General features: G+C 61.1%; 1 protein-coding gene across 1 annotated transcript in view; it reads left to right on the forward strand.

The window, feature by feature from the left end:
* Nucleotides 1-587: 587 nt before the first annotated feature.
* Nucleotides 588-26,383, forward strand: part of FRMD1 (FERM domain containing 1) — a gene marked incomplete at its 5' end in the record, with an annotated part of 28,799 nt that continues 3,003 nt past the window's right edge. The window contains 25 exon segments of the mRNA XM_079149243.1: nucleotides 588-685; nucleotides 1,728-1,762; nucleotides 1,765-1,788; nucleotides 1,791-1,888; nucleotides 9,002-9,235; nucleotides 10,885-10,984; nucleotides 10,987-11,009; nucleotides 15,400-15,452; nucleotides 15,454-15,485; nucleotides 19,614-19,634; nucleotides 19,637-19,726; nucleotides 19,729-19,783; nucleotides 20,606-20,846; nucleotides 21,399-21,569; nucleotides 21,643-21,825; nucleotides 21,936-22,065; nucleotides 22,309-22,479; nucleotides 23,128-23,322; nucleotides 23,325-23,505; nucleotides 24,174-24,253; nucleotides 24,367-24,516; nucleotides 24,674-24,799; nucleotides 24,802-24,913; nucleotides 25,042-25,241; nucleotides 25,798-26,111. Coding sequence (XP_079005369.1) covers nucleotides 588-685; nucleotides 1,728-1,762; nucleotides 1,765-1,788; nucleotides 1,791-1,888; nucleotides 9,002-9,235; nucleotides 10,885-10,984; nucleotides 10,987-11,009; nucleotides 15,400-15,452; nucleotides 15,454-15,485; nucleotides 19,614-19,634; nucleotides 19,637-19,726; nucleotides 19,729-19,783; nucleotides 20,606-20,846; nucleotides 21,399-21,569; nucleotides 21,643-21,825; nucleotides 21,936-22,065; nucleotides 22,309-22,479; nucleotides 23,128-23,322; nucleotides 23,325-23,505; nucleotides 24,174-24,253; nucleotides 24,367-24,516; nucleotides 24,674-24,799; nucleotides 24,802-24,913; nucleotides 25,042-25,241; nucleotides 25,798-26,036 — 3,042 coding nt within the window. The 3' untranslated portion in view covers nucleotides 26,037-26,111.

Raw genomic sequence — 26,383 nt, forward strand, 5'->3', positions numbered from 1 at the left:
TGCTGGTTGTGGTTTGAACCAGCAACTAGCCTCTCCCACCCTCCTTCCTCACTGTGCCAGCTCCTGGGGACAGCCCATCTGATGGCTGACAAGGACCATCCTCATTCAAATGGCTCAGAGGAAGAGAAAGGAAGACGAGTTAAAATCCAAAGAGGAGTCCCTGTATTGGGGTGTGGTGTTCCTATTTCTGCATAGAAAAACTGGAGCGCTAAATCCTACAAAGCCCTTCCATGCAGCCAACATCTTGACTGTCTTACACATACGGGGCAACTAATCCCCAGACCCCCCATACGCACATTCCTTTAGTTTCCCCATTTCACAGATAGACACACCGAGATAGAAAGTGTCAAGTGACCTGGCCAGGATCACAGCAAGAAAGGGGCAGTCACGATCCGAGTCCAAAGCCGGGTTTCAGAGTCCAGTTCTTGCACGCTGTGATGGTGCCTGTCAGTTTGCACTTTGCACTGATCACATGAGAGAATGGATAGGACTGTTTTGGAAGATATGAATGTAAAATAAACTAATGGTATGATTCCCAATGACACGTGAATAAACCCATCTATTCCAGAGTTTGCCTGCCTGTGAAGATGGTGCCCACCTGGGTGCGAGCACACAGGATGAGTAGTGACTGGGACAGCGGAGTGTGCTTGCAGGCCCTGGAACAGGAAGACCTGCCTCCTGAAGGGTTAGCCCAGCAGCCTTACCCGGCCACTGATCCTCTCTGGCCACCGGCGTCCTTCTCTGTAAAATGGGAAAGTAGTTCCTCCCTAAAACTGAACACTGATTTAGTAGACAGTTGGTATCACTAAAAAATGGCTCACACTCAACAACAAGTCTCTCGTAGTTAAACAAGAAAGATGTAAATCTCACTGCAAGTGAACCTGCGGTACAACTGAGGTCAGAAGTCCACGTTGGGAGGGTCTAGAGGAAACTCAACCCCAGGTCTGTTCACGTGAGCTTGACCCTGGTTTGTTCATACACAAGGTGACTCTCCAGCACCAACAGCGCATGGAGATTTCAGCTATAAACACACCAGGCAGAGATTCCTGTCCCAGTGGGTGCTCAGATTCTAGCTGAAGGAGTCGAACTGAACCGGTAAAGCATACACATTCTCTGAAGGAAGCCCTGGGAACCAAGCGTGGAGAGGAAAGGGGTAGTAGAAATTCACAAAGCCCCTGAGGAGGACGCTGGGGCCCACAGCAAGCCCCACAGGTCAGAATTCAGGAGGGCTCTCTCCAGCCCTGCTGTCTAGAAGGACTGCTCCTGGCCGCCCCTCGCCTCGTGGCGCTTCGAGGTCCTGGGCCTGGGACTTCCCTTCTCCCCCAGATACCCACAAGGCTTCTCCCCCTCTCTCCTCAAGGCTTCTGCTCAAGCCAAAACTCTCCCTGGTCGCCCAGGGGACCATCCACCAGGACCCAGGAAGAGTCTTCAGGCTTCTCCTTCCCCTGCGAGGTCCTGGCCAGCTCGCCTGCTGAGAACGGTCCCTGCTTCTTAGAGCCCTGCTTCTGAACCTCCCCAGCGCCCAAGAAACACGGGCTGTGCCCACTGCCCGGCGCCTGCCCGGCCAGGTGAGCCCTCCGGCTGCGGCCTCGCGGAGGTTGCCCCGCAGAGCAGCGCGCCTGATCCAGGGCTGCGGACGTCCGCGGACAGCGCCTAGATGGGGACAGCGCGCCCAGGCCCGGCCGGCGGGTCGGGGTCAGCGGGCCTCGGTGAGCCCCGGGGATCAGCCCCCAAACGGTGCCCTGCGACCCCGGGACGGTGAGAGCCGGGACTCTGCCGCCCCGCGGTCCTACGGGGCGTGGCGGGCCGCGCCGGCCAATCCGGAGCCCGGGCCGCGGCATCCTGGCGTCGCCGCCTCCCGCGGTTCCACCCCGAGCGCTGCGTCCACGCAGCCGCCCCATCGGAGCCCAAGCCGGCAGGTGAGCGCGTAGTCTCCGCAGGCGGGGCCGCGGGGACGGGGCGCGGGGCGCGGACGGGCTGTCCCCTCGCCGCCGGCGTGTTTCCGGGTTCGTGCCTCCAGGGCCTTGGCCAGGTTGGAGACCCTCCCCACCCCGCTGTCGGGGACCGAGAGGCCGGGTCGGGTGGGAGGACTAAGGTCCTGGGGTTCGCGCCTGGGGAAGGGAGCCCTCCCGCACCCACCGCCCCCGGCTTTCTTCCCGAGGCAGGCGCAGTCCACCTTAGTCCCCCGCACCTCAAAGGTGGTGGGACCCAGAGGGCGCAGGCTGGATGCTGACCCACAGCCCGGAGGGAGGGACTCTGTGGAGGGGCAAGCGCCCCTGAGAAGGTCAGCCCGCAGGGGCCCAGGTGCAGGTGATTGGGGTGCGGGACTGACAGGAGGTGAGAAAGGGACACCTGGGGGTAAATGGTGAAGCTGGGACAAGGTTTCCTTTGTTCTGAGGCCTCCAGCTCCTCCTTCCCTTCCTGCTCAGGGAGGGTCTGGCAGGGTTGGGTGGAGCCAGTGGGTACTGGGCAGGGGGATGGGGCTGGGGCTGGGTGGCCCTGCAGCCAACCCCCTCCACCCTGCCTTCTGCTGTGGATCACACCACCTCCCACCCCTGGTTCAGGGGTTAAGAACCGACACAGAGGCGATGGCAGACTCCCCATAGGAGGCTGTGGAGGAGCTGGGCACCCCTGGAGCCTCCAGGCCTCACCTTGAAACAGGTCCAGGGTAGGCAGCGCAGCAGCTGCGTGACACAAAGGACCCATAAGCTGCCTGGCACTAGACATGGTCCCTGCCTGGCCGACCCCACATGGGCTTTACAGGGATTCCTGGAACCCAGGGTTCTGGCAGCTTTATTCTTGGAGATGAGGCCGCAGGAGGTCCCCAGCCCAGCATGGCCACCGCAGACAATGCAGCATATCTAGTGTGCCTCCTGAGGCTGGGTGGGCATTTCTCTAGGGCCCCTTCCTGGCTGCTGGGCAGGGCTGGGATGGTCCAGTAGGCTTTGTGAGGTCCAGGTCTGGGACACGTACTCCACAGGTGAAGAGAGGGTCCAGGCCCCCATGGAGAACTTCCAGAGACAGCGAAGTTGTCATCGGGGGCTGATTCTCCAGGATTCTGCCCTGGCCCCTACCAAACTCCTTTAGTAAACAGGAGGCCTGGACTCAAAGGCAGGGAATCCTAGTCCTGCAAACACCAAGGGAGACAGGAGTCACGGGGCTTCAGAATATTCCTCAGGATGCAGCCAGGTCAGGGGCAGGGCTTGCTCAGCTGTCCCCCTCCCCAGGCCCAGGTGAGCCAGAGCTGGCTAAGCCTCCTTGTCTCCCTTGGTCCCAGTTCAGAGAGGCTCTCTGCCAGTCCTGCAAACCTGGACCAGGGAGGGCTGCATTCTGCGTTCCTGTCTTCCAGAAAGGAGGAATCCCAAACTCAGGGACGCAAAGCAGCTCCCGCAACCAGCCAGACTTTGCTGAGGAAGCCTCTGCCCTTGCAGAGGGCTCCTCTTATTTCCAGAGTCGGAGCCCAACAGCCTTTTCCAGAGGCAGGTGGCGCCTGGAGCGCCTGCCCTCGCTTCCTCCCTGCGTTCCCAGTAGCCACCGGGGCACTCGGGTGGAAACACCGGGGCAGGTTTCCAGGGCCATGTGGAAAGGACTTGGGCTGTACCCAAGGACCCCTCTGGGAGTCTGCTCTCCGAGGGAGACGGTCCTGGCCCAGAGCCTGGAGCCCTCAGGGCTGCAGTGGCTGGTCGGTGGCCGTCCCCTGTGGTGGCGCAGGCTGTGTGACTTGCACTGCCTGAACTCATGTAGGAAGCATAGCAGCTCCAGCGGTGCTCTGACTCCAGGGCCCCAGGAGTCTGCTTCCGGGCCCCTCCAGGCTCCCAGGCATCCCCCGATTGGGCTGGCCCTGGGGCTCTGAGTCAGCCAGGACCGTGGCATCTGAAGGGGCCAAAGAAGTGCCTGCTGGGTATTTTGGTTCTAGTCTTATTGATTGATTCTGCCTCGGGGGGATTTTGGGCTCCGGTTCCTTCCAGCTGTAAATGGAAGTCATGGGAACCCCTTGTTCCCATGGGACTGCACGCGTGAGAACATCTGGAAACATGGAGAGCACCCCACAAACACGGGCCTTAGCCATGCCCCGCGGAGCTGAGCCTGCCACGGACGCCAGGCCGTGGGACTGCGGGATGACCCTAACCCGATGACACGTGGCCAAGATTTTGTCCAGCCCTGCGGGATGCCAGCATCCATAGTGAACCCCAAGCTCTGGGTGGTGGCAACGTGGCCGTGTGGGGTCATCAGTGTGGCAGCCCTTGGGTGGGCAGCATGCTCCAGCAGGGTGGGCACTGCATGGGAAACCTCCGACCCTTCCTCCCAATCCTCTGTAACCTCTAGGAAATAAAGCCTACTTACCGAAAATAAAAGTGGAACAGAGCTGGTGTTCTATAAAACACCAGCTGGTGTTCTATAAAAGTGGTCAGGCTGTGCTGAGCAAGGCAGGCTGGCAGGGACACTGGTCACCCATGCAGTGTAGGCATCTCCGGAGAGCGTCCCCACCAACAGCCAGCTCCATCCCACACCACGAGCGGTTTCCTCCTGAGTGGAACTCGCCTTCCGCAGTAAGTGAAGCTGAAGTGCACGAGGCAGACCCAGCAAGGACCAGACAGGGTGGCCGTTCAGAGAATCCAGGTGTGAGGTGCGGGGCGCCCTCGTCTGCTCCCAGTGCAGGCTGAGTGTGCAGATTCTGGACTGTCCCAGAGACTCTCCAATCTCTGGGCCCACAGAGATCGAGGAGCCCTCTCAGAAGTGCTGGATCTAGGGTGTTGGTCCTGCCTTGGCAGAGACATCAGTGCCCCCTAGAGAGGGCAGGCCTGGGCTGGTGCAGCTGTACCCAGACTGCCCATTGAAGGTTAGGGGCAGGGCTTCGGGAAGCAGGAGGAGACGCTGGAGATGGCCAGGGGAGGGCAGGTGTTGGGCAGGTGGTGGACGCACAGGTGGGAGCGTGGCTGGGGAGAGACTGGTGTGCGTGGAAGCTGACACCTCGAGATCCCCAGCGCAGACCTGGGGTGGGAGGGCAGAGAAACCAGGGGACTCCCAAGGGGCAAGGGCAGTGCCTAGTGCAAGGCCCGATGCGTTAACTTGAAAAGTTGCTAGAGCTGCTGATGCTAAAAGGGGTTCAAAATGAAAAGCTGCAGACGAGCTGAGGTCAGCCTAGCTAGATAACAGGATGACCTTGGCAGCTACTTTAGGCTGTGGTTAGGGGTAATGGGATCTTCCCAACTGCGGTCAAGCTGACCTCCTACAGACCAGTGGTTACTATGGTGACTAAAGCGTGGCAGCCAAAACATATCCTGATTTGCAAACAAGGACACAAACCCTTCAGTTGTAAAAGAGAGTTTCTTTGTCTGAAGTGTATAAAACGGCTTGTAAATTTGTGCTCGGGGTACTCGGCATTGACTGCAAAGCTGGTCTGCGAGTGCTGAGCAGCTGCTTGAATAAACTGGCTCTTTCTGCGGTTGCATACGGCTTGGTCTCCCTCGTGGTCTCTTTGGTGGTGGTTCGGGGCTTGGGCACAACACCTACCCAGAGGTCCAGGCACATCACTAGAGCTCATCAGCAGCCCAACACATATCTCTTGGATAAAGGGAGGAATGCAGGTTGCGGAGGACGGCGTGACTGCAGCCCCTGTGGGAGCCGGTGTCCTGCTCACAGGCTCTTCCATCATGGCCAGGGCCTCGCATTTGGCGTAGCAGCAAAGCCTACTTCCTGATGGACCTGAGTGGGGAACTGCCTGCAGATGTGCCTCGGGTGTCTGGAGGACCCTGAGTGGGGACGCCCTGGTATAGTCACTTTGCAGTCTTCAAAGACGTCAGTGGAAGGTGACAGAGCCAGTCTGCCTTTCATTGTCCCCAGGCACGGCCATCAGCAGTGCCGATGGCAACACCCCACCCCACCTTTCAGGAAAGGCCCAGGCCACTTGGCCACATCCCTGAGGCTGGTCCCTCCAGGTGCCTGGGCCACGGGAAGAGCTACTCTGGGCCAGCAAACTGGTCTCTACAAAAGACAGCGGGTGTTCCCGTATCCACCAGGCAGTGTGGCCCTGCGCACAGCTGAGGCACAGTGGCTGCAGGGTCCCACCAGCCCTGCTGAGCATGACCACGGGGGCTGCAGGTGGTGTGTGCAGGTGTGCTGACCCCAGGTCCCAGGCTGGACGCCCCCTCCACCTAGAATCGCCTGGGAACAAGGCGGTCTTTGGCCAAACTTCATTTCACTTTCCAGAATGTACCTTTCGTCTGAGCCATGGCCCCAGGTCCCATGAGTCGGGGACAGGGGTGGCAGGCAGGCTTCCCAGGGTGGACACCAGCAAGGGTGATGGACAGCGTCTGCTCAGGTCACTGTGTTTGAAAGTGTGCAGTCGCCCGTGCGGCCTCAGAGGCGGAGTGGGGAGGGCACAGGGAGCCAGTGCTCAGACGGCCTGTCTGTCTGTCTGCGTCCTCTCGTGCCTCTGGCCCTCTGGCCTCAGAGTGGGTCCCTGGTTAAGCCTACAGTGTTGGGACCAGCAAGGCCGAGAATTCCAGGAACCTACCTTCGGCTGGCAGGGGAGTCCCTGACTGAGACCAGCAATGAGGACTTAGGGAGGGCAGGGCGACCCTCCCTGTCACCAGCGGCCTCTGCTCTCCTCTCTCCCACCCTCGGGTATCTTTCCAGGCATCAAGGAAGCCACCGCCTACGTGTCAGGGAGGAGGACTTGGGCATGACCCCCACAGGACCCTGGAGCAGAAAGGCAAGAGGTGGAACTCAGCACAGGTCCTGCTTTGCCCCGTGTAGATGACACAGCCCAGAGACGACCTCCAGGGGAGTGTTCTGAGAGCCCCCTGCTGCCCGAGGACCCCACACCCTGTCCTCAGGTCCCCTTGCAGCCCATGGGTCCCATCCTGCCACCAAGGTTAGTTAGAAAGGCAGAGGCACCTGCCAGAGACAAGATAGGCTAGGCCGTGGCGGGGCCTTGGGTTACAACTGCGGCCCCAGGGCCGGAGCAGGTCTGAGCAGGCAGGAAACAAGCTCCAGGCCCTCCCACTGGGAGCTCGGGGGGGGGGGGGGGGGGGGGGGGGCTCCTTCCTGCAGGCAGCCTTGTCCCCAGCCCAGACATGAGCCATAGCCGGGACTGGCCAGTGAGGACACCCAGCTGGGGGCCTCCTGCAGCCCTTCCAGAAGTCCTGCCCGGCCCTGTGGAGCCACAGGCGGGGCGTGGGAGTCTGTGCCCACCTGCAGATGCCCACACCAAGCATTAGGGTATTTTCCAAAGTACAGACCTGCAGAAGTCGGGCTCACGCCTGGCACGCATGGGAATCTGGAGCAGCTCTGGAGTGCGGAGGCCTTGGACGTGCTGGAGCCTGGGCCCTGAGCAAGGCCCTCAGCTCCTCTGTGTTCCCCTGCTTTGAAGGTGTGCAAAATGTGTCCCTTGTGGCCCCCATTCCTGTCCCTCCTGGAGAACCCGGAGCATAAAGGCAGTCTTCGGGAAGTGCCGTGAGCAGCCCTTGGATGCGCAGAAGCAGCCGCAGCCGGCTTTCTCAGCAGGCTCCCTGTGGGGTGGGGGTCAGGTGGCATCAGGGGAGGGCAGAGTGTGCACAGGACAACTGGGAAGTGACGTGCAGGCAGGGAGGTGCTGCTGGCCTCTGAACACAGACCCCCTCCCTGAAGGGGATGCTGCGGCCGTGAGTGAGCCCTCAGTGAAGGTCTTTGCCTGTGGCCATGACAGACAGGGAGGGTCATCGGAGCCCTGAACAACGCTGAGGGCTGCGTGCATACACCCTGCACAGGCCAGCCCTGGCGTGTGCCTAAGGGCACTCACCCAGCACACCCCCGACCCATGCAGCTGGCTGCCGGGGCACAGGGCTGCTCCCGTGCCGTACGCACTGAGCAGCTGCCTGTGTCCTCCCGGTTCTGCAGCTAGTTCCGTTCTGGCAGCTTTACTGAGGAATAATTCACAGACTACAAATGCATTCTTAGTAAGTGAACGTTCCAGTGCATTTCAGCAAGTTTAAGGTCGTGTGACCATTGCCACCGTGTGATCACAGAATGCTTCTGTCACCCCCAAACAAAACCTGCCCTGAGCAGTCCCTGCAGCCGGGCAGTCACACAGCTTTCCCCTGGCTGGAGGCATGGCCATCCCTGGACACTTGGGCAGTGCTATCAAAGGTGTGGCCACCGCCCTTTTCAGCACCTTCGGTTCTCCATGTGCGCACCCCTTCCTTTGCTTTTCTGAGAGGTGTCCCATATTGCTTTCCAAAGCCTGTCCCTTGAGGGTGTGTGTCTCAGAAGCTTTAGTTCTAGAACACTCTCAGCAAGCCATCTACAAGATGAAACCCACTGTCCAGAAGGGAGAACTGAATGGAGGGGGACGGAGGGCCCCGTCTGGGAAGAGGCCTGGCCACCGCCTTGGCATCTCCTGTGCCCAGCCCTGGACCTGAAATCACAGCTCTGGCCTGATAACTGATCCAGAGCCCAGAGGGCAGTGCACACCGCTGGCACTCCGCTCCTGTGGTTCCACATCTGTGCACCAACGAAGCTCGGACCAAAGATGTTTGGGAAATGCTGTATTTCTACAGAAGGTGCAGACTCCCTGGCCCTCGTTCCCTAGCAATTCGGTGTATCAACCACTGCATAGTCACTTGGCATCAGGTATTGTAAGTCACTTCCAAATGATTAGTTGTTAGAAAATGAGTGCCATTTTATGCAAGGAACTTGAACATCATGAATTTTAGTCTTGCGTGCCCCTTCCTGCAGGTAGCAAGGCACAGCCATGCTCAGGAGTGATGCAAAGTCTTGGTACCTGGCTGTGCTTCTGTTTTCTCAAAGGATGGAAAGCTGTAACCTTCCTGATGGGCCAAAGGACAGTGCTCCCCAACTGTCCCCCGGGGTGTTGGTGTGTGGGGTGGCGGAGCACCGTGGGGAGCCTTGGGTTCTGGCCTGAGGCTTGCTCCTGCACAGGGATCCACGTTTTTTTTTTTTTTTTTTTTTTTTTTTTTTACCAGTGGGAGCACAGGATTCTCTTCCTTTTTGACACCAGCACCCATACCCGCCACAGGGCTCCGTGGCTGCTGACCACCCCCTGCCCAGCAGTCCTGGCTTCTCCCCGGGTCACTTCCTCTTGTGTTCTCTCAGTGTCCCCAGGTGCCCCAGGTGCCCTCCTGTGCTCAGACACCGCAGGAAGAGTGGTCACTACTGTCCTCCACTGCTGGAGCTGGTGTCCATCTGTCGCCTGACCAGCACCCAGTCAGTAGCCAGCTGGAGGTGCAGGACGGTGAGGACCAGAACCCAGCCCCGTTCTCTGCAGCAGTTTTGGCTGACGGGATGCACGCTTCCCCTGTGATGAGGAGCTTTGCTTGCCCTGCAGAGAAAGCAGGCTCAGGCAGCAGGGCTGAGCCTGGGTGGGCTGCTGGGCAGAGGTGAGGTGGAGCCCCTACCCCTGTGCGTTCTGGTCTTCCAAAGCCCAGGCCAGCCCTAGGGGTGCTGGAGTGCGGGCCTCCTAAGACCAGCCAGCTACTCTGAGGAGCCTCCTGGGTTCCTCCACGGCAGCCTCTCGGGCACAGTAGGAGGCACTTCTCTAAGGAGTCCTGAGACTCGGGACAGGAAGGAGGCTTGCCAACCCTGGCTGAGGACAGAGGTCCACAGGCCAGGTCAATGGGTCCAAACTCTCCTGGACATGAAATGCCCCTGGGTGTTGGCTGTCCTGGGCCAGGTGGCCTCTTGGGGTCCCTGTTAGAGCCTGGAGAGTCCATGGTGGCCTCAGACTGATGGCAGAGGCCTGTCAGGTCTCTGCCTGGAGATTCCACTGCCGGCTTCTGAGAGTCCACACCCTGGTCCACACCTGCTGGCCCCTGCCCCAGCGCTTCCGGCTGTCCCAGCCTACTGCAAGGGGACGTGAGTTGGCTCTGGCCGGAAGAGCACCCTCAGCTCCCAGCCGGCGGGAGCAGAGAGGGCCCCACGGCAAGATCCCCTCAGGAGCTGCCGCTCTGTTGTGGAATCAGCAAGAAGCAGAGCGGGCACTCCAGAGCGGGCGGGCCCAGAGATGGGCACTCCAGGTTCCAAGCGCCCTCACCAGTTTTCCCAGCACTCATAGCCTATCTAGGGTCATGAATTTTCTAGTCCAAAGTGATACATGGCTGTGGACAAGGTTTCAAAAGATGGCGATGATCGTGTAGGGTTCTCAGGAGGAGGCAGGTTTACAGAGGCAGCATGCCCTAGGGGACTGGCCCTCTTATGGGCCTTGGTAAATCTCTAGCCATGGGCCTTCACACTTAAAGGACAGTGGCTAGCTCCTGGGGAAGTCCTTTACCATCCAGAAGGTAGGAGTGAATGGTGCTAATTAGAAAAACCAGCTGCGGCCGGGGGGCGCTGTGCTGTCCCAGCGCTAACTCCTGCCCGGTGTCCTTACTGTGTTTTGTACCCAGGCCTGGGGAGTTTTACCCACTGCGACTTCAGCAGGCTCCCATCCATGGCCGCTGCTCACAGGAAGGTGTCGTCCTGGGTGGGGAATGTTCCTCTCCCGTTGCCTCTCCCCCAGGCCCCCTGCAGCTGCAGTGACCCGGGCCACCCTGGTTCTGGGTCTGTGTCTTGGGGTCTGTGTGGCCCATCTGTCCTCTGCAGAGGGTCCTGCAGGGGCGACAGTGGTCCCTGCTTTGTGGCCTGGCACGGGGCCTCACCTGCCTGGGTCCTGGTGAGATGGCTGACAGTCGTCCTCTGCATGCCCAGCACGTGCCTGACCCTTGTCCTGGCACAGCTGCAAGTTCCTGGCCCTTTCTCAGCCAGTGCCAGAGACACAGCACAGAGGCACCTGAGCTGGTGGCCAGGGAAGACGAAAGATGGTCATGTTGTGGAGCTGCCGGGGAGGCAGGGGGCCTCCAGCCACACCCTCCACACTGGACAAACCCCAGCTCCTCTCTCCTATAGGAGTCGGGCAGGCAGAGGCTGGTCCATGTGCAGCCCAGCGGTGCCCACCCTGGGAAGAGCGAGATGAACTCGGAGCACAGGGAGGTCCTTGTGCTGCTGCCCATCAGAAGCAGCTGCGCCTGATGGTAGAGTGAGCACAGTGTATGCCCTGGGTGGTCAGGAGGGCAGTTGGGGCTGTGTGTCCAGAGGGTGGCTGGGGGACAGTGGGGACCACATGTCCAGAGAGTGACGTGAGGACAGAAGGGGCTGTGCACTGGGCCACCTGAATGGGGGAGACCTCCAGTAGCCACTCCGCCCGCTACGATGCAGGCCAGTATAGCACGCAGGAGCTGAGAGCTGCCCAGTCCCCTCAGTGTCCTGGGTTGCCTGGTCCTCCACAGCGTCCAGGGCCCGAATGGCTTGACTTTTTCCAAGGGACCTGTCCAATCCTTGAGCACCGTCCTGTGTCCTCCTGTAGGAGAACCTGGATTGGAAAAGCTGACGAAGCTCCGCAGGAGGCTGGGGAGAGGAACAGTGCCCCAGAAAGCAGGAGACCTAGCAGCTGAGTTCAGCCCTGAGGCCTGGGCAGCACTGCCCCTGCCCCCCACCGCCCTGCACCTCCAGCCCTGCCCTGTCCTCCACACTGGGCTCCATGGAACTGTGCCTCCCTGAGTTTCTGTCCAGCGCCCCCTCTGAAATCTGTACTGCCGGGGTCCAGCCCGAGCAGGGGTCGTGGTGGTCTCAGGTGAGGGAGGAGGCGTCGGCGAGGTGGAGAACAAAGCAGCACAGACTCAAGGAATGGAGGCTAAGTTCTAAATTCCATTTCTCCCAGCCAGCTTTTTATACATTAAAAGGTTGACAGTTAACACATGTTTTTCCAGAACAGGAAAAGATCACAAGGAAAAATAACAAAAATATCTTGTATAATCATTACTAGAGCAGGCAATGAAGTATTCTAATTATTTTTAGTAATTGCTTACTCATGATGACCTATAACTAAACAATAAGACATATTAATATTGCTTAACTAATCATAAAGGTTAAGGCAAGTTCAGCAGGGTTGAGTAAATGTCAGTTGTGTGGCTACTGCTGTGGTTAATATGTGCCAGACAGTTCAAGCTAACAGTAATATGACATCATCTTCCACTGTGTGAACTTAACATTGAGGAACTTTTTCTCCGGGGGATAGGTGGCCAGTAATATTTACAGCATTTAGTAAATCCTAATCTTTAAGAAATGGAATATCTTGCACTCTTGTATATATACTTTCAAGCCAGATTATAACATGTCCTGATTTTACATCTAAATATCCCGTGGGAGATAAAGGAGGGTCTAAATCCAGGTGCTTAAGAGGCGTCCCTCTGTAAGGATGTTGTGGTTTTCCATTAATTAAATAAGCATTGTCGTAAGGCGTTTTAACTGTAGGAACTCTATTTTCTTTATTTCTCCTATTCCTGTTAATCATTCCTGATGGGGTTGGAGTTATTCACCCACATACTTCAGGTCATCTGAGAGTAGTCAACAGGGGATCGGCAGCCAGAATCTATTTTTGTATTTTCTCGTAACATTCTTGGTTACTCAAAGTTTCGTAGCAAATGACTAAATCTGAAATCACTGTCCCATTAGAGGTCTGGTTTTTATGTTTTAACCCTGGTTCTGTTAAGACCCCTGTTTTCAGGGAAAACACATAAAATATTAATAGTAAACCTACACATACTAAGCAAGCAAAGAAGGAAAGCCCGCAACCAAATTCCCAACACGATGAGACTTTGCAAACACCTTTATTACTCAGCGGAATCCTAGTCAAGCACTGCGGGGAACTGCAGGTGGCGCACACTGTACCTCATGGTGGGGCTGTGAGTGTCATGGGGCGCAGCCTCTTCTCCCGAGACCCCAGCCTCTTCCCTCTCTGCCACCTCTGCCCCACCCTTCGCCTCACCCTCCACCTGGCGAGGACCCTGGAGGCTGGACTCCCCCTAGGTACGATGGACGACCATGTCACCCTCAGAAGCAGGGACACCCCTGCCAGCCCCAGGGAAGAGCTCACCAGCTGACAGAAGGCCCCTACCTTCCATCTAAGGTCACCACCAAGGGCTGTGCCGCAAGTCACCAGAACCACCAGATTTCCCTCAAGAGAGCATCTGGTGAGAGAAGCGCCGAGCGCTCTCCAGGAGCACGTGCCAAGCCAGAGGCCCAGATGCCGATCCTCAGGACAGAGGTCTGCGAGCCGTGGCCTTGTGACCCCAGCCACAGCCTCCACAGACTGCTTTAAAAATGGCCCAAAACTCAGACGGTGACACTCTGAGAATGACTGCACGCAGGTGCAGAGGGCTCGTCCCCCGTGCCTCCCTCGTGCACCCTGTGGCTCTCCACGTGCCGGGTGGCATGTAGGCATGGGGTCTGAGACCAACACTAAAGAACAGGCCTGTGCCCTTGGCCTTCTGTGGGGAGCTTGGCGCCCTGGGGGTGCCGTCTTGCCGCCTCCTGCTCCTCCCTGCCACCCATCACTGGGGCAGTGTCACGGTCCTCAGGTCCCTGTGGCCTTGGGGACAGCAGGCACGTGCAGCCTGCTGCAGGCGCGGCTCTTCCTGGCTCGACACCCTGGGGAGGAAGGGAAGGGGATTGGGTCGGGCCCGGAATGCATCGGAGCGGGTCCAGGCCCCGCGTCTCTGCGTGGGCTTCCTCCCTGCGTGCCGTATGCCAACTTGGCGGAGGCTCGTCTCTCAGACCGTCTGAAGGGATGGGAAGTGGCTTTTAGTTCCCATGCTGGGCCCGAAGGCGATGTTGCTACCTTAAGTCTGGGTGGTGAAAAGTGGTGATAGAAAAGATGGTGTCTGCTGAGCAGTTTCCTCCAAGGGGAATTCGTTGAGTCACCTTGTGGACGACTTGGCACTCTGAACCGGTGACGCGCAATAATGTCCTGGTTCACCTCGCCTGGAACCTGGTGTCAGCTGTGGGACATGTTTCCATATTTAGTAAATGCCGGCAGTGTCCCCAAGCATTGGTGTGCCCATCTGGTGAGGAGATGTGGGGCTCCCTGGCCCTCCCAGGCTGGTCCTCGGGCTGAGCAGTCCTCTCCTACCTGTTTCCTCACTGAACATCACTGTGAGGTTTCAGTTGGAGTCTTTGCACCCAGAACAGTGCGAAGCCCCATGAAGTCATGCTCTTGGCCTTTGTGGGGCCCTGGAGAGGCATCTCCAGCTCCTCCACCCCAGCCTGGTCCTCTGATTGGCAAGAGCCCAGCCAGCTCACCCTCGGGGTGCATGCTGGGCACTTGGGCCACAAGGCCATCGAGGGAGTCCATTTAACCATGTGCGTGGCTCCAAGTGCAGTCGTTGAATAAGCGTGGGCTGAGAAGACCTTCTGCCAGCCTGCATCCCGGGCATGGTGGCAGCACGTTACTTGGATCCGGCGAGTCGACCTTCCGGTAGCTTACCGGTGATAAGGAGGAACATGCCATGCAGGTGACACAGAGGCTTAGATAGCAAACCAGCTGCCCTGGCCCGGGGGCTCCAGTGTCCACTGGAGGACCCGTCGGGGCTTCACAAGGGCCTGGGGCCATGGTCGGCACACATCCTGGCCAGCCGGAGCACATGGTCTCTCTCACACCAAGGGGCCTGTCACCGTGGGAGATGAGTGGCTATCCCCCAGCAGGCAGGCACAGTGATGAGGACGGCACTGCCATCCACAGCTGGGTCTCCGAAAATCAGCAGAAGCAGCCGAGGGTGCCACAGCCCTGGTCTGCCCACGTACTGGTGGCATCTGAGGGGACCCGCACCATGTTCCTCCACGCACGAAGCTCAAGGAGGGACCCTGGAGAGGGGACATCGCCCAGGCTCAGATTCACCAAGCAGGCATACAGAGTTGGCACGGTACCAGGAGCAGTTTGAAGGCTTGTGGGGTTTTGAGGAGAGATTGCTGTCAAGTGTCCGTCATCACGAATCCACGTTGGGATCACGTGAAGCAGATGGCCTGACGTGATGTCAGGAGAGGCAGAGCCAAGCCGTGCCTGCGTGCACAGAGGAAAGCAGCCCATGGACGCCTCTCCCTGGGCATGAAGCTGCCCTGTGGTGCCTGGGGGCGCAGTGTGGGGCCCCCAGGGACCAGCTGCAGGAGTGTGTGCCCCATGGCTTGGACCAGCCCGGGCGCAGACTGTAGAGTGAAGCAGGTCCTCAGGGACCTGGGGCCCAGCTCAGACTGTGCACGGTGGCTGCTAGTTAGATCTGCAGCGCACTGGGCGGGCAGTGTGTTCCCCAAGTGTTGTCGGCCCTTTCTGGGTCGGGGGGGCCCTCCTCCCTCAAAAATCAGGTGTCCCCTACACACAGACGCCCATTTCAGGGGTGGCCGGTATGTTTGCAGGGGTGAGGAGGCTCTGGGGGGCGTGCCCCAAATTGAGGCATGTCATCGGAAGGGGTGGAGGGTGCCTTCTGCACCCGCTCACAGGCAGGTCTGTGGAGGTGTGAGGGCCCTGCACCGAGCACACGCCAAGCACTGCGCGCTTCCCGATGCGGGTGCCTGAGCTCGCCCCTGCTGCAGGGGAGGGCCACTGCGCGGGAGCTCTTCCAACAGTTGTGCAGGGCCCTGCCTCTGGGAAGCCCACTTCTGCCTCAGTGTGGTCAGAGGTAGGTGGCGCTCCTGTCCCCTCTGGGCAGGTCCTTGAAACTCAGGCTGCGTTTGCCCAGGCACCCGCCTTGGCCTGTAGCTGCCATGCTGCCTACGTGTGACACACCCAGCCAGCAGGGTGACTGGGCAGTCATGTGTGTCATCTGCAGGTGATTGTGCACAAATGTGCACAACATGTGTGGGTGTGTGAGCACCACAGGCCAGGGGCCGAAGGCTCACACACCACAGCTGCACACACCACAGCATGGTCCACGCAGACACACCACGTGTGCAGATGACTGCACACAATAGACCACCCACTCACCCTGCACACGTGCACACTGCACACACTGACACCCCACGACACCCTGTCTGTGGCTGTTCCAGCCCCGAGCCTGATCCCTGAAGCCCAGCAAGAGCGGGGGAAGCAGAAGGGCCTGGGCGGGGCCTCACCAGAGGAGCCTCCCGCAGCTGCAGGGAAGCAGTCCTGTCGCCGTGGGCAGGGGACACATACCCTGCATGCTGTAGGACAGGGTGCTTCTCCCTGGGGACCCAGAATGCAGAGGCGCTCAGCTTCCTGCCAGTGAGGGACTCTTCAGGTATTAAAGCCTAGTGTGCAACCTAGGTGCCCTTCTACCAATGAATGGATAAAGAAAATGTGAAAATGTGTGTGTGTGTGTGTGTGTGTGTGTGTGTGTGTGTTTCATTCTTCTTTAGAGAAGAATGAAATTCTGGAACTTGCTGGTAAATGGATGGAGTTGGAGAATATCATGCTAAGTGAAATAAGCCAAACCCAAAAAAACAAAAAAACCAAAGGCTGAATGTTTTCTCTGATATGTGGATGTTAATTCACCATAAGTCGTGGGGGGCTAGGGAAGAATAGTTACTTTATATTAGGTAGAAGGGAGTCAAGGGAGGGGAAGGGGTGTGGGGTAGGAAGGATAGTAGAGTGAACCAGAAACTATTCCCTCATGTGCATATATGACTGCATGACTGAAGTGTCCAGCAATATGTATAAACGGAAAAATGAGAGATTACACTCCATGTATGTGTGACTTCTTGAAATGTGTAAATGCATTCTACTGCCATGTACTAGTTAGAACAAATAAAAAAAATTTTAAAAAGCCCTGGTGATACCGTACTGGTGCCTTTGGCCGCCCCTGTGGAGAGTCAGAGCCTGCAGTGTGACATGGCCAGCGGCTCAGGACCTTTGTCCTTTGAATTGAGGCTCAAGGTCTATACCACGAGCTGCCCACCCCCCAGGGACCCACTCCCGGCCTTCAGCATGGGTGTACCATGGAGCACACCTTGAAGAGGACCTGTGGGTAGCAGGGAGGAGCCACAGGAGGTCCTCAGCAGTGAGCCGGGGCACCCAGGCTCCGGGCCTGCAGCAGAACTGCCCAGGCTGGGCTTCAGCCGGCAGGCCCAGTGCCCACCGTGAGGAACCCAGGTGTGTGCGGCAATTGCTGGGAGCATGGCAGTGCAGGGACCTGCAGCGGGCATTGCCAGGGGAAGGCAGCCGCCACCCAGACCTGTCCCTCCATCTGGCCAGCTGAGACGGCTGCTGCCAGGCTTGCCAGCTGTGGGAGCGTGTGGGCAGGGTAAGGAAGATTGAGGTTCCCTGCCCCCAGGTGAAGCCAGGCTCTCCCTCCCCTGCCTGGGACCCGCGGAGGGCTGAGGCTGCAGCCCGCTGACCTCCACCTTGAGCTCGGCCCCAGGGCCACTGCGCCTTCCTGGTTTGCGGCCGGAGCTCGCCCTTGGGAGATCCGGCTTTCTGAGTAGGACCTGGACTCCCTGCTTCAGTTGTCACACGTGGGGATTTGTGTGCGTTTTTGACCCTGGGGCCTGTAACGGAAAGCGAGGGATGAGACCCCGCAGGCACCTGGGCTTGGACACAGGGGAGGTGGAGCAGAGAGACGGGGGTGCTGGGTCGGCTCCCCAGCTTCTGCCTCCTTCCCTGCGTCCTCCCATTGCCGTCCCTCTGTGTGTGTGACTCTGTGTCCCATTCTATGTTGGGAAGGATGTCGGTCCTGCCGGGTTAGGGCCCCCTGGAGACAGTACCTCAACTTGAGCGTCACAGGCATGGGGTCAGAGCTCTGGCATGGATTTGGGGGACACAGTTCAGCCCGTAACACCTACCCTGGTGAGACTGGAAACTCAGCGGGGCCTCTGCCTGGCTGCCTGTCAGGCCTGTGAGGCTCTGGAGGAGATGGAGGCGGGCTGGCAGAGTCTGGGAGGTCTCGGCCCACAGCCCTGGCCCCACAGGGGTCTCTGGGCGTTTCCAGGCACACTCAGCCCTCTGCACAGGCAGGTGCCACCTTGGGAGCTGGGTGATGCTTCCAGTGGCTGCTGGTCCTGGTGCCACCGTGTCCAGCCAGGTGTCTGAAGGTGGCAGCCAGCTGGACCTGCTCAGTGGCAGAACAGGGCAAGCCTGCCAGGCATAAACAGTGACCCTGGCCGCCTTGACACCAAGCTCGCTGCTAAGCCAGCAGATGGTCCCTGATGTGGGCAGCACTGCTCCTCGGTGCCTCCCAGGGACGCTTCCTTCCCGGGGTCACTCGGGGACTGTGCACCTCAGCCTTGGCACCAGCCCGAGGCAGTGGTGGGGGCGTCCCCCCAGCTTCCCTCCCCCTCCAGCTTCAGCACAGCCCCAGGGTCACAGCAAGGTTTGCTCCAGCGGGAGCATCCGGCACCCTCCCAGCAGCCGGCCACAGCTGCATTTGGCTGGTTGGCATCTGCCGGTGTGGGCGGGTTGTAGAGCCCCTCTCCTAACCAGCTTGTTCTGTGGTGGGCCAGGGCACCGGTGCAGGGAAGGTCTGCGGCCCGGCTGCTCATCCCTGCCAGGCTTTCCCGAAGGGTGTGCCCGTGCCGGTGTGGGCAGGCCAGGCCAGGCCAGTCACCGCAGTGCTTGGGAGGGCTGTCCCGGCTGCCGGGCCAAGCGAGCAGCCGGCACTGGGGCCGCTGGAGGGGAGCTGCTGGCTACAGGCACGCGGGGGCACGGTGCAGCCCTGACGGGGCCCCTTCTTTCCAGACAGTGAGCACATGTTCGTGGAACTGGAGCTCAGGCTCAGCAGTACTTCTCAGAGGACTGGAAGACAGACCGACAGATGAGCCCCAGGGGCCTGGGGCAGGTGTGTGCCTGGAGGCCGGCTCCCCCGTGATGGCTCACCTTGTCCGGGTTGTGGTGGGCGTGCTGCTGACCCCACGTGCTGTGTGCTGGGCTCCCTGTGTGCACACCACACCCTGCTCGGGTCCTTTTCCCCTTTGAATCGCGTCCACTCTTAGAACCAGGCGAGGGCTGAGGGCTGGGGACGCACCTCCGCCCCTCTCCGTCACCCTCCCCCCCCGGGCAGCTGGTGGCCCGGCGCCCTTGTCGCCTCTCTTAGGGCGCAGTCCTCCGTGGCGAACAGGAGGGTCCTGAGGGAACTCCTGCTGGCGTCCAGGACCCCGTCCCGGGGCGGCTGGTCCGAGTGGGTTCTGGCAGTGCCGCTGGGGCGTGGGGGGCGTGGCCCTGCTCCTGGGCAGGTCCAAAGGCCGTGCTGTGCAGACATGGCCTGCTCGGACACCGGGCCTGCCTCTCCAGGGTGGGGACTCCCTGGGGCTGGCAGGCTCTGCTGGCGTCTGCTGTGAATGAACTTTTCCCTGCCCGGGGTCTCCCTGCGCCCCACTGCCTGGGCTGCTGGTGTCTGCCTAGGCAGGAAGGTTCCCGGGACAGGGGAGGGTGGCCTGTAGGGATGGGCTGCTTGTCCTCAGATGGCCACCTAGAGCTGGCAGGGTAACCAGGGACCCAGGTTCCGTGGGATAGGGGGCTCTGATCCCAGAGGGCAGAGGCTAGCGTGGGGCTCTGGAGAAGGGGAGGCTCCTGGGCCCCGGAGCTGCGGCAGGCTGTCGGGTGGGGGCTGCGGTCTCTGCTGGAGTGGGCTCCCTGGGCAGGCCCCTCTCCCCGGGGCCAGGCTGATGAAGGCCGCGCCCCGACCTGGCTGGGACCCCCCTCTGGGGCAGCAGCTCTCTGCTCACCGAGGGTGCACCTGGCACTGCCCTGTGTCTGCCCGGCAAGGCTGTGGGCGGGAGCCTGCGGGGCCCTGGGCCGGGCTGGGGAGGGCAGGCTGTGCTGAGCAGCTGCAGCTCGCGGCCCTGCTGCCTTCCAGCGACCAGGCACCTGTACTACTGCCACTGAAGAAGCGGGTGCTGAGGTCCCAGTGCACGCACAGGGAGGAGGCCTACTTCCTGCTGGCCGCCTGCGAGGGGCAGGCCGACCTGGGCCCCGCAAGCCGCCCCACGCCAGGCGGTACTTCGAGCTGCAGGCCTATTTCCTGCAGTAAGGACCCCATGGCACCCTCCTGACACTGTTCCCAACAGGACTCCGGATCCATGCAGAGGGGAGGCTGCCGAGCTGGGGAGTGGCAGGAAGAAGGGCAGGCGGGAAACGGAGGGGAAAAGGCCAGAGCAGGCTCCAGTGCTCCTGAACACACTCGGCAGCTGTGTGACCCGGACAAGCGGCTCTACTTCTCTGAGCCGCTGTGAAGAACAGCCACCTGCATGGGCAGTACTCTTTACCCTTCTAAGTAACCCAGGACTCCTGGGGGCCACCCATGCCCACACCTCAGCCCCTCTGCACCCTGGAGGAGGGTGGCAGGCACAGAGGATTCCACTTGTGTTCCAAGCCCTGGCACTGTGCCCGCTTTGTGGCAGCACTGGGTACTGGGTTGTGGTCCCAGGGACAGGGCCCTGCCCTGGCCGAGTCCTGGGTTTCCCCCGCTGTGGGTGTCTCCTCGTGCTCTGCCGCATGAGGTTCAGGGCTTTGTGTCTGCTCCGCTGGTCACTGTGCCCAGGGCTGGGGCCCAACCTCTCCTGGCACCCCTTCCACTGGACACACGCAGGGCGCTCCTCAGATTTGCGTCCCTCAGATTGTAGCCAGTGCCCTGTGGGGCCCCCACCTGCGCCCACGGGGTGCTGTACAAGGAGCCACCGCTTTGGGTTTAAATACCCCAGACTCGGCTTGTTCCTGGGTCTCCATGGTGGGCACTGGGGTCCCAGAAAGAGAGGGGCTTTCTTTGGGTGCTTGAGGCTTGGCACACTCACCTCAGGCACAGGCCCGGCCCTCCTGCTGGACGGCTCCTGCTGGGGGTCCTCTGTGACTGCCGGAGGCTGGGAGACTTCCAAAGGGGAGGCCCAGTTGGAGAGAAGGGAGGGAAGGCCGGGCTGTACTGAGCTGGCTCCGTCCTCAGGTCTTCGCCAGAAGGAGCCAACTACCTCCTCCAGCACGTACCCGCCATGCATGCGAGCAGCAGGGCCCGTGCCCCAGGGCAGCCGCGCTGCGCTTCATCAGGGAGGCCTACCAGCTGGAGGCCGAGCCTGTCCACTTCTTCAGGCTGTGCAAGGTTGAGCCCAGGGCCTGAGGGCCAGGGCAGGGGGGACAAGGGCCCGTGCTGACCGTGTGCCAGGGCCCCAGGACGGGTGGGCAGAGCCCCTGCAGGGGACACTGAATCCCAGAGCAGAGCTGGACAGAGTCCCCCAAAGCTTAAAGTGAGACCAAGACCCCAGGATGGAGTGAACAGAGTCCCCACAGGTGACAGTGTGACGGGCCCCGTCCTGGGGACCAGAGGCCCTCAGGGTAGGCTGGTGTGGTGAGGGAGGGGCGTGTGCCCTGGTGGTTGTCTGAGCTGTGGTGTGCGGAGCTCAGGGCTGGGCAGGCCTCTGGGGACGGGGCACCCAGAGCCAGCTGGCTCAGCTGCGGCTGCTCTGCCCGGGGTCTAGTGCTGTGGCTTTGGGCCTGGCCTCCGGGTCTGCCAGTTGGGCCCTCAGGCGACCAGCATCCAGTATCCAGGGAGAGGGCTGGGCGGATGTCTTGTCCACGCAGCTTCAGGGGTTCAGACGTGTTTGGGGAATGCAGACCAAGGCAGCGTGCAGGCAATTGGCCGGGACAAGGCTAGTGTGCAGAGGGCCAGGGGAGGGGTGGGGGCAGAGCTGGGCCAGTCATGGAGGCCTCTGGCCTCTTGCCACCCAGCCCAGGGCCTCCACCTCTCCACCTGTCCTTTCAGGATAAGAAGCAAGCGCCCTGCCATCTCCTGGGACTCACCCTCAAGGGGATGCACATCTGTCAGGTGAGAGGGGGACCTGGCCCTCCCTGGAGGCCCTCCTGGCCGCCCCCTGGACACAGCGCCGGCTGTCCTGCAGGAGGTGAGCCACACTCCGCAGCTGCTGCACAGCTTCCCCTGGCCCTGCGTCAGGAAGCTGGCCTTTCTGGTGGGCGTGCAGGGCCCTCAGCTCTCGGAAGCCCCACGGAGCCTAGGCAGAGGCATCTCCTCCTTGGGGGCAGGTGCTCCCTTCCTGCTGCTCCCGACCCCCGTGATGCTCTATGTCCACCCATCCTAGTGGCTGGGCTGGCCCGGGCCTGCCGGGACTAGGCGTTCAACCATGAAGCAGAGGTCCCCATGCTGTTCCCGCACCATGTGACTTCTGGTTCCTAGAAACACACCTGTGTACCTGTCCCTCTCTTCCGGCCTGGAGCTGTCACCCAGAGCGCCGTGGCTGTGATAGTGAGGGCCACTGGACAGAATGGACGGAGAGACATTTGCACCTTCACCAACCCAAGGCAGGGTCTGCGTGGAGAGCTGCCCCTGATGTCCTGACTGCTTTCTGGTGACTAAGTTCAGACAGAGCACCCGGGTCACAGTGACCACAGAGACCTGTTTGCTCATGGAAGTCAAATCTTTAAAGGGGACCTTGGGCATCACCCCGTCAGGGCCGATGTGATGCCTGATGTTTAAAATGTTTCTTTCCTGATGCTGGAATGATCTTTCAGCTTTCAGTCACATCCCATGTCCCCTTCTGTCCACTCAGGGAAGAAGTGGGAGATCAGCGGACGGGCTGCCCCAGCCCAGAAGCTGGTTTTCTACACCAGCGCTGTCTGGCGTCCCCGGAACCCGCTTCAGCTGCTTGGCTCCAACCACCAGATCTACCTCCGTGTGCAGCCCCTGCTGCTGCAGCGGAGGCTGCTGGACAAGGCAGAAGGTGGGCCTGTGTCCCCTCTGGGGTCTGGACACCTAGCAGATGCTGCACACACCCTCTGGGCCTGGGGGGAGCAGACTGTACCTAGAACTCGCCACAACTGGGTAGCCCACTCTGGGCTCAGCGGAGAGGCTTCTCCCATAGTGGCCAGTGTCCTCTCCATCCAGTCCCCCAGATGCTCCTGGTGACGAGTGGTGGTGACCCTAGCAGGACCCTATAGATGGGGTGGGGTTCAGGGCAAGGTGAGGGCCACACCAGCTCTGCCTGGGCTCTGGAGCCTCCCTTTCCTGCTCCTCGCACTGTTGTCCCGTGCAAAGGCACAAATGCAGGCCGTGCCAAGCCCTGGCCGCAGTGCCCCGACAGGCCTGGTCTTGGTCTCCGAGTCTGTAGCTGAGAGGGGCTGTGCTCACCATGTCCTTAGAGGGAGCGCCAGGAGACAGTCCCATGTGCATGCTGCGGTTGCAGAGCATGGGGGGTGAGTGTCTGAGCACGTGTGCATGCATGTGGCAGGGTGAGCATGCACAGGTGAGTTTGTGTCTGTGCCTGTGTTGTGAGAGAGCCCAGGGGACACCTGCCCTCAGGAGAGGCTGATGGCCTGTCCTCTCCGGCCCAGGCCTGTCCTGCGTGACCACTCTGGCTGTTCAGGGTGAGCCTGCGTCCTAAGACAGAGCAAGAGCCTGGGACAAGACTTCCAGGGCGTGTGCGGGGCCAGTTCTGCCTCCAGCACCAGCTCCCACATCTCCCCATGCCCAGCAGAGAAGAAGGTCTACCAGGAGGCCTACATCAGCGCCCCACTGGAGCTGGACCCAGAGCTGACCAGCAGGAACCGGAAGGACAGTGGCCCGCACCCCCTTACTGCCTCTCACTCAGCTCTGCTGGCAGTCACGGCAGCTCCCACACGCAGGGCATGGAGGCCGACCCTCAGCATGCAGACTCTGGGGAGGTGGCTGTGGGGCTCTGCAGGAAGATGTCGTCCATCAGCTCCAGGGACAGTGGTGGTAGCCACAGTGGGCTGAGAAGAACACGATAGTGAAGAGCCTGGTCCGCCCCCAAGTGTAGGCCCTGGGAGAGGCCAGGTGGCTTGTCACTGTGACTCTGGGAACATACCAGCATGCACACCCAGGGCCACCTGGTGCCACCCAAGGCCAGCCAGAGTCATCTGGGGTTACCCAGGGTCAGGCAGATCCATCGCCAACCCAGTATCCACTGCTGGCCTTTGCCTCTGATGTCTGGGCCAAGTTCTGGTCTAGACCCAGTGGAAGTGACCGCAGCACTGCCTGGCACAGAAGTGTCTTCTATCTGACTTGGGAGCAGGCCAGGTGTCGAATCCACAGGACAGCGAGCGCCGCTGGGGAAAGCGGCCACCAGGACACCACCTGGCCTCCCCCAGCCTCGATATGGATGTGCCTGGGGGACTGCCACCCCAGCTCTGTGGGGAGGTCCTGGGCTCCTCCCCTGACAGGAGCCAGGCGGGCAAGGAGAGGGATCCCGCGTCAGGCAGAGCCTGACGCCTTGGGCTCGCTGGCACACAGGGCCTCGTGTGGGATCACAGACCACCTCCCACCTGCTGGCCAGGAGTGGTGCTTGGCCCCCAGCTGGGAGTCAGGCCCAGGACAGAGCACTGGGGCGGGCGGCGGCAGCCCGGGTGCGGGCAGGACTTCCCCCACAGCCTGCTCACGCCCTTCCCTCCTCCTCAGCCTCCCGCTCAGAGCCCTTCACCGTGGTGCAGATCTCGCCGGTCAGGACGAGGGGCCGGAGGACCAAGGCCCAACACAAGGTAGGGCCCGACCCCAGGCTGGGGCCGCGTGGCCCTCAGGTGACCATGCGTGCAGTCTTCCCTCCACCCACTTGGCCGCTGTGGGATTGGCGCTGCTCTCTGCCTCCCCACAGCCCGGGGCCTTGGCCCACCACCCCGACTGCTAGAGCACAGGCTGGCCGGGGGCCCTGTGGTGACGGCAGGGACCTGGCGGGTGCAAGGGTGGCAGCAAAGCCGCTGCTGCTGGGAGTCAGGGGCCTTCGGTGATGCGAGTGGGTCGCGAGGTACTGGAATGGAGCCCCCCTGGGCTGGTGGGTGAGGCCCAGGCCAAGCCAGGGCGGCAGGAGCCCTGCAGGGGTCCCGTCCCCGGTGCCAGAATCAGCGAGCACCTACAGGGAGTGCAGCTGCGGGGTCCCGGGTGCGCCCCCTGCTGGGCGTGAGGAGGCCACCATGGCTTCTCCCTGCAGGTCCAGGAGGCCGAGGCTGGCCGCAGGGAGGACCTGCACAGCTGCAGCCTGGACCACACGCACCAGCCCCCACGGGCACCTGCCTCTCACCACTGTGCCTTCGCTGCACCTTGGCAGGGCTGCTGGCACCCCAAGAGGCCAGGGCTGCCCTCTGCCGCAAGAGGTCCATGCGCTGCCTCTCCCTGGGCCTGCTCAGGGAGGGCTGGCCCCCCAGGTTCGTGGGGTGGACGCTGCCCATGAGCCTCGTGGGCAGCTGGCCCCGACACTGCACTGTGGCCAACCTGGGGCAGGTGGTCTTGGCCCTCACTCCTTCCCATCTGCCTACACCCACTTCCTGGCCAGCTTCCAATGGCCTCCACCTGTAGGAGGTGTGGAGCCAGCTCTGACGTCAGCTAGGGTGACGGGAGGTCCTCCTCGTGCCTGCCTGTGGCCTGCGAGCTCCTTCCCCAGGGCCCCAGTGGGAGTCAATGTCTGGCCTTCCAGCGTCCAGGAGAGCAGGAGTCACTGGTGTTGGCCCTGGGCCACGCAGCAGCCGTCCACTTGTGAGAGGAGTCCGACTGGACTCCGGCCCTGCGGGGAGCCCTGACTCCCCACACCTGCATGGGACCCAGCCCCAAAGCTGCACCCACCTTCTCCCAGAGGGCCACAGCCTCTACACCACGCGTTTTGGGATTCTGCTCAGAAGTACTGGGGCCTCAGACACAGCCTCCTGCACTCGGGGCTCGGCTGCCACCCCAGGCCCCACCCAGACACCCTGTCGCCTTGCAGCACTAGGGAACGGGTGGCTTTCCCTGCAGCAGAGCCCTGCCCTGCAGCGAGGCTCCCTCCCGCCTCGGGCTGTGGCCTCTTTCCAAGCCTACCTGACCATACCTGGCCCAGAAGCTGCTGCCAGCGGTACTGCCCTGTGAGGGGTGGGTAAGGTGTTTGGGGTGGGGCTGCTCCTCTGCCTCACCTGCCTGCCACCCAGGTGGCCCCTGCCTTCCTCCCAGAGGCTCCAGGGGCCACACGCAGGTGGATGCCATGAGTTATTCCACCCTGGGGTCTTAGGTGCCTGAAGAGCCCAGGGCAGGCTAGGTTCATTACGGTGGCCCCACACAGGGCCCTGCCAACACACCTGCTACCGTGTTTATTTGGAGGTGTGGACCTGTGTGCCTGTTGGTCTCAAGCCCTACACCGGTCACTGGGAGCCACATCTGCACAGCCCTGTGCCTGACCCTTTCTGTGAAAGGGACTTGCATCGTGTGCCCTTGGCACATGCACTGAAGAACAGCCACACCCGGAGTGTGGGCTTTATCCTCTCCCGGCGGCCGGAGCCAGGCCGGCGAGTCCTGCCGTGAGCCCACTCAGGACTTCCATTTAGCTGAAGGCTTTGTCCGAGGACAGCGTGACATGCAGGGAAAGACCCGCCGCAGGTCCGTGTGCGACTGGGCACCCTGGGTGGGAGAGGCGCCCAGAGCTGGCACAGGCTGCCTTCCCTCAGGCAGGCTCCTCGTGGGAAGAGGAGGGGCTCCCTTAGAGAAGCTCGGGGCGAGAGCCCAGCCCACGTGGGGCGGGCACCGTGAGGGCGGGACGGCGCCTGCCCACAGGAGGCCCACACGCAGGCAGCGTGTGCACGGCTCACCCCGCCACAGGCAGGCTTGGGAGCGGGGCCAGTGGGCAGCCTGCCTGACGCGACTGGCCTGGG

This window comes from Sciurus vulgaris, assembly GCF_902686455.1.
Source record: "Sciurus vulgaris genome assembly, chromosome: 7".
NCBI classification, from domain to species: Eukaryota; Metazoa; Chordata; class Mammalia; order Rodentia; family Sciuridae; genus Sciurus; species Sciurus vulgaris.